The sequence below is a fragment of the Coturnix japonica genome, chromosome 12, assembly GCF_001577835.2.
Source record: "Coturnix japonica isolate 7356 chromosome 12, Coturnix japonica 2.1, whole genome shotgun sequence".
NCBI classification, from domain to species: domain Eukaryota; kingdom Metazoa; phylum Chordata; class Aves; order Galliformes; family Phasianidae; genus Coturnix; species Coturnix japonica.
Window position 1 is genome coordinate 4013625 of NC_029527.1, and position 7335 is coordinate 4020959.

Sequence of the window (7335 nt, forward strand, 5' to 3'; positions counted from 1 at the left end):
TTTTTTTTTTTTTTTTTTTTTTTCCTTTTCATAGCTGTAATTGTATCTTCTTGTTGTTTGCTTGTTTGTTTTACCCAGATATCGATGAGTGCACGCAAAGCGCGGGCATTCTTTGCACTTTCCGCTGTGTGAATGTTCCTGGCAGTTACCAATGTGCTTGTCCTGAGCAGGGATATACCATGGCAGCAAATGGAAGGACCTGTCGAGGTAAGGAGGAGCTTAAGGAACTGAAAGAGGCATGTCATGAAAGTTTAGTCCTCTGAATGATCTAAGACATGAAGATTATTCAATCAAGTCACTATTTTGGATGTTAGCCATTGTTAAAAAGCCATTGTTAATTTGACAAAATAGCCAGATATTGGTATCAAAATGTCACTTTTTCCATATTTTAGAGAAAAAAGGTGAGCCTATTTAACTGTAGGTGTGAGCTAATTATTTCATAAGAGAATTTACATCACCACCCGAACTGGGGCACCTGATTGCTTGCATGGGCCTCATGGTTCATCAGATCTGTTTTTTGGAGGTGTCAGATGTGCAGATCTTTGGCTTCACTGTAAGTTGTGATTTCCTGATCCAGAAAACTAGGAGAGTGAATGTGGGAGCTGTAATGGGGATGTGGGCATCCTGGAGTTTGCCACCTAAACTTAACTATGTTGGTGTTACTCAGTATTAGTGTAACTGACGTGTGTATCCACTGCAACACCCCTTGTCTCTGACTCATAGAAATGTGTGCTGAGTGCTTCATGGTTTTCATCTGGTGTGCAGCTGTCTGTTTTTGAAGCAAAAATCCCCCATTTCCAGAGGATTGCACTGACTCTGTAATGAAGATTGAAGATCTGATTACCTCTATGTACTCTACACGCATTCCTGCATTTGGTTACACTCACTACCAGGCATTTCCTGCTCTTACTTTTTCAGGAACGCTTCATATAGCATTTGATTACATATCCCCTATGCTTATATTCTTTTCTTGGTGGTAACTGCAGTGAATTTACACTGTGTAAATCACCAATGGCAGGAGCAAACTTGAACCGGCCTTGGGACCAGAGAAATGAACTGAATGACAGTAAGAGTCTTCCCAAGCTGTTATTGTTTTTAATTTGATTTTGAATAAGACTTCCAAATCTACCTCCAGTTATATCCATGTGTATTTATATTCTTATGTAAAAGCCACCTTCCAGAAAACCTGCAGCTGTCACTTACCTCAGACTTTTGTGTTTGCCATTAATTTTGAGCACTGGCCTGCTTGTTACCACCTCAGCCAGCACTGAGATTGGAGACAAGGATGTATTCCAGAGCTAATGGTGTGAATCACTGCCTTAATCTACCAGCACAGCTGTCCTGAGCCAGCGGCACCCTGGTGCTAGAGCCGCCTCTAAGGAAGAATGTTTGGCACATGAACATATAGATTGTACTTGTATTGTCTATCATATGAACCCTCACTGCATGCTCACCCTTGGAGAAAAGGGCTCCTTTTACATACACCAACCCTGCTGAGTTAAATGTTAACATACAGAAAACCTTTCCAAAGAACCTACACCATCTGGTACATGCCGCCTCCTTAGAGGATGAAGTTGGTCTACTCGCAGAACTCAGCAGATGTGCAGCAGCTCTGCGGATGGCTGGCTAAGCTGGCATTTCGTCAGGCATTGGAAAGAACACTTGGATATTTGCCATATATTTTTTGCACAAATAAACACACAGCACAGACTTCTGAGCTCTGCAAACGTGTAGTTACCAGTCTAGGCAGGGTGAGGCATGGAGGCCTCCTGAAAATATGGTCAGAAAAACAGTCTGAATTGATGTCAGATGGATTATAATCAAGAAGGTTGTATTGGCTTCATCAGGTGAGGATCTGGCCTCACTTGCCTGTCATCTGACCAGTTCCTAGGTACCCTGTTTTTTCAGACAAATGAGTTGTGTCTCATGTAACGGCATCCCAACATATGGATCTTTTTGGAGAAACAGTGTATGGTATTTTGCAGCGTAGCCAAACTGGTGAAGTGAGTGTTTTCATGACAATGATTACAATATGGAAGAAATTTTCTTTTCACCTAGGGGCACTTTGGAGAATCAGCGAGGGATTTAATTTACTTTGATTCTCTCTTACTTCCTATTGTATACTTTTCTTTTCTTTGCAAGGCTTTTAAACCAGTCAGCGCAGTGTATGAAATCAGTTCTCATCCTGGGGCGATGTGGGGAAAGGGAGGTGATAGGTTTCCTTCAAAGAGTCTGTCTCCTCTGTGACAATTGGCAGAACTGCAAAGTCCTGCACAGTTCACGTGGTTCGTCTGTTAGCGTTTATTTCATTCTAAAGCCTCCGTGCATTGTCTAGACATTTGGGAGTACACAATGTGACTGTGAGGTCCTTGCCAATATTTTCTGTTCAAGCTAGATTCCTGTTATTGCGTCTGGTTTTCAGTGTTTTAAGGTCCGTGGCTTGGGCTTATGGATATGTGTTATTTAGGGACCAACATTTATGCTCTAGGCTATTAAGTGTCTTTGAGCCTTAACTGCTCTTCGTTGTCTCCTGTGACGTTATTTCTTATAAAGGGCGGATCCTCATATTTAATTTAATTGCATTAATCTTAACCCATACATATGCTGTGCCACCTGAAAGCAGTTAGATGTTTCCCAGCTATTCAGCTCATCGCTGTGCTCACACACCAAACTGTACGGGCACCTCACTCATTTAAGAACACCTTACAAGGCATAGGCTATCTGTGAACATGGAACTACTCATGAAACTGTTTAAAAGTGATCTTCAGTCTGCATGGCTGCAGAGATCCTACACAGCAGCTGCAGGGATGGACAGATTGGCTGCTCTGGGAAGTTAAGGTTTCTGCTGCCTTAGCCTACCACAATCTGATTATACCATTCTGTTTCTTTCAGTCTAGATTATAATATTGCTTACTTCAGGTTTTGATGCATCAGGACCAAGAGAGAAAATAACAACACAGACAATTCTGTCTAGACTTCCTTGTTCATTTTGAACCTTCCATGTTTTGTTTTGTTGCTGTGGGAAGTTGTAATACAGGAGGACCTTGAGTATTAAAACTCTTTTCTTTCTCATGGTTATTCTCCACTGGAAGTTAAACCCTGTGTTGCATCAGATATGTTTGGAATGAGATTAGCAAGGTTTGCAGGAGTGTGGAAATGTTTGCAAAGCCAAGAAACAAACCTGGTCATTGCAGAAGTCAGCCTTGGCCATGTCTGGCCACAGCCTTTGTCACGTAGAGGGAGGGCTTGCAGAAAGTGCAAGAGGGATCACATGCAGCTTATGGTGGGCTCTCTTGTTTATTGTGTGTGATGTGCAGTGATGCCAACAACTTTTACTAACTGATAACGTCAAGGAAGGAATATTTATTTTTCACAGAAGACATGAATTGTAACAGAATTGGGATCGACATGCTTCAGTTGTCACAACAAGAACCAAAAAGTGACACATTGAACCTGACACAGCCCGTCTGTTGAGCATTTCACATCCCATGTTTCTTCTGGGGCTCTCACAGTGCAGACCTGTGGGCAGTGAGCTGAGTTACTGAGGACACAGCAACCAAGCAGCCAAAGTGGGAACCCTCAGCTCACAGAACCAAACCCTGACTTGTTTCTCATGCACACACAGTCTGTCTTGTAAGCACATTACAGCCCATAAACTGTGATTACTTACCATGTCTTTTCCCTTTGATTTCTTCTCCTCAGATATTGATGAATGTGCAATAGGAACACACAACTGCTCAGCTGCAGAGTCCTGCTATAACATCCAGGGCAGTTTCCGCTGCCTGTCCTTTGAGTGCCCCTCCAACTACAGAAAGGTGTCAGACATGTAAGTATGTCCGCTGCAGTAGTAGCCATGTTTGGTGTTATGTAGTGCTTTAGTATGGGGGTGGTTCAAAGCACTCAGAGCTGTAATAAAGTGCTATGATCCCTGGAGCACATAGAGTTTTCAGAATTGTCAGTTTTTCTCTTCATTCTTCCAGACCCCAGAGATTCCGTTTATCTCCTGTTGTTATAATAGCAGTCACCAGAGCTTCAGTCATACTTTCCCATGCTTACCAAAGCTCTGAAAGGGCTCTGTTTGTATCTGAGTTTTAAAAAATCTACTCTTACAGCTATTGGAGTGGTTTTGGGGCTCGCTGGTTAATATTTGTGGGACTTTTGTTTACCTAGTACAGACTGAAGATTTGCTTGACTTTTCAGTTTTCTGAAATGCATATAGGATTTACCCACTACACGGACACTGACAGTTCTTCATCTTGCTTCTCACAGGAGGTGTGAACGAATCAGCTGCTTTAATTATCTAGACTGCCAAAATACCCCAGTGCGCATCACCTATTACCAGCTGAACTTCCAAACCAACATCATGGTCCCAGCGCACATTTTCCGTATTGGACCATCACCTGCCTATGCTGGAGACAACATAATCCTTACTATCAACAAAGGAAATGAAGAAAACTACTTCAGCACTCGGAGGCTGAACTCATACACGGGCATTGTCTATCTTCAGCGACAGGTCAAAGAGCCTAAAGACTTTTTGTTAGATGTCGAAATGAAACTGTGGCGTCAGGGAACGTACACTACTTTTCTTGCCAAAATTTACATTTTCATCACAGCTCATGCATACTGAAGCATGTATTGACATTGGAATTTATTGGTGCTATGCTCTGTGCTACCAAAGCTTGATATTGTTGAACTGGCATTTAACGTATGTAGCCTTTATGTTATTTTTCTGTCATTGCTTTAAACTTTTTTTTTTATTGGTTGTGTAAATTAAGTTAATTTTTTTTTTCTTTGTTGTTTTGCTTTCTTATATAATTCTTCACATCATCATTTGACAATGAGCAAAAGGAGGGTTAGAAAGGCAGTACGCACATTGTGTTAAATGCAGGAACCTTTCCTTAGAAATTTCTTTTAGGTTTAGTCACATTTGCAAGGTATTGCACTAGAGAGGAGAAATGTTCACTTGGGAGCACTGCTTTTTGCATTAGGAGAAAAAGGCTTGAGCAGTTTCTCTTTACTACATAAAGGTATGGTTTGGCCACTGAAGTTTTTTGTTTGTTGAGATACTGTGTCAAGGGCTGTGCATATGCAATGACAGCTGACTCACCTCATGTTACAGGTTTGTTTTACTCCTTCCATCTTTTATAATATGTTGCCTTAAAATACATATATAAATAAAAGAAAACTCCACCAGTGAACAAGCCTATGACTGAGCCTTGCTTTAGTAGGACTGCTTCTATGATAGACTTTGGCAAGACCTTGGCCTTCAGAGGATATTGTGCTTCAGGGGAAAAGCTCGCACTGCCATTTTTAATAGTTTTCTATAGGTTCTGGAATTCTTCTCTGCACAAAAGCATTGCATTTAGGTAACCATATGTGCAGACTAGATGTATTATAATCCTTAAAGGAAAGTCAAAGAGGAAATGTGGAACTAATCAACTGCTGCCCTTTATTTTAAGTCCTGTGTGTGCTGCTGAGGCATCATTTACTATTTTAAATAAACAAAAGGGGTGTTGCTTCTGTTCTTCAGTTGTGTTACCAAATGACGCAGAGGAAAATGCTGTTTAAGTTGGTGGTTTGTATTATGCCATTTAGAAACAGCACAACTTCAGTTTTGAGTTGGATTTCCTCTAGTTCCACAGGAAACTGGAAGAGGTCCAAACCTGAAGGCCAGATGTGGTAAAGCTTAGTATAATCAAAGTGTTTGTTAGAATTTAGAAATGAACATCAGAACGTCTCTTTTTCAGAGGGAAAAGAAAAAGCTCCAGTGTTGAAATTCACTGAACTTCCTTTGTTCTGGCTATAATTACTCCGTAAAATGTTTGGATGGAAAAACATAGCTACAATATATTGATGTTTTTTACACTGCATTTTGATAATCTGTTCTTTTCTACAGTCATTCTGATTTTGACTGGTGCGTACATATAATTAAAGGAAAAAAAAAAAGAGAGAGAGAGAAAGAGAAATTAAATCTTATGGCTTTTTAGGCCATAATCAATACTTCTATTATATTGTAAAAACAGTTGTTTGAAATACATCTTAAAGTCTTGTAGCCACCACCAACAGGGTGAGAGGGGAGATGTACTGTGTTCATTATGTCCCAAGGCCAATTTCTACTACTCCAGGTAAATTACTTCTTTAATTCAGACTCCCTTATTGATGATAAAGCAGAAATCTTTCTGTGTCTCACATCATAAAGACTTACTACTAGAGAAGAAATATTGCTATTCCTCGGTTGTAAAATATGGGATATCTGAAAGTTTGCATACATTAAGTTTCTTGGTTTGTTTTTGTTTGTTTTGTTGTTTTCTTTTGTCTATAAAAGTAATTTTGTAAAAGCAATCTTCCATCTATCTTTTGTTTTCCATAGCTACCAGTTTCACAAGCTTTTAGCAAAGAAATGCCAACAGAGAAACACATGTTTATTCAATTTGTCATTTCAGTTAATGCATATCTTACAGCTACAGGCCTGGAAAGATGAAGAGACAACTGCAAGAAGGAGTAGGAGCGCCTTCCAGATTCATTATGCTGCATACATGTTAAGTGGTGATATGTTTCTCCATGCCCCAGTGGGACACATAGGAGTTACTGAAACCCAGAGTTTTCCATCAGCATTAGCGTGTGATTGAGCGTAAATGATATTCATGTGCCAACAGCCTTTCTTGTCAAAGAACAAATGGACAAGGCATTTGTTACTCGGAGACCTTCTGCTGACTGAAAAACAACCGTAGTCAATCATCTTAAGGATCTGGCAGTTTGTAGCACAGACTTTTTATTTTATAGACAGGTAGTTGATGAAGAGAGTTTTAGGAAAGGCTTTGCATATGATTATAAGAGAAATGCTGTGTTATTAAAAAAAGTCATCATTAGCACCGTGTACAACAGGCACTTGATACATGTAGAAATGGCTGCTTGGTGCAGCTGGTCCAAGCAAAGAAAAAGCTGGTGGTAAATTGGAAGATGGGAAATGAGCTTTTTTGAACAATGCACGTTCTGTTTAATTTTTCAGATCGTTTACTCCCTGCTTCCATGAAATGATCTCCTTGTATTTGGTGAATTTTAGTGGGCCCAAATTCTGCTGTTAGCTCCAAGATCACACAAACAGAACTTTATTCACCTTTATTTCTTTACATCTTTATGTCTCTTATTCCATAGTTTTGCAGGTTGAGACAAAAAAAAGACTCCAAACTTAGGAGTCTTATATTGTGGATCAACTTTTGAGGCTGATACTGGAATTAAGGATAAACAGCAATATTGTTTTTTAATACAATGGCATGAGATGGGCTCTTCTGCAAAGGCCCCATTTGAAACACATGTAGCAGCACGTGTGGGGGT

At 40.1% G+C, this 7335-nt stretch overlaps 1 protein-coding gene across 5 annotated transcripts in view; it reads left to right on the forward strand.

The window, feature by feature from the left end:
- The window catches only part of FBLN2 (fibulin 2), a 77119-nt gene extending 71125 nt beyond the window's left edge, over nt 1-5994 (forward strand). For all 5 annotated transcript variants that reach the window (XM_015874804.2, XM_015874801.2, XM_015874803.2 and 2 more), the window contains exons 15-17: nt 79-207; nt 3703-3826; nt 4270-5994. In XM_015874804.2, the coding sequence (XP_015730290.1) occupies nt 79-207; nt 3703-3826; nt 4270-4627 (611 nt within the window). In that variant the 3' untranslated portion in view covers nt 4628-5994. The remainder of the gene's footprint in view (nt 1-78; nt 208-3702; nt 3827-4269) is intronic.
- The last annotated feature ends 1341 nt before the right edge of the window (nt 5995-7335 follow it).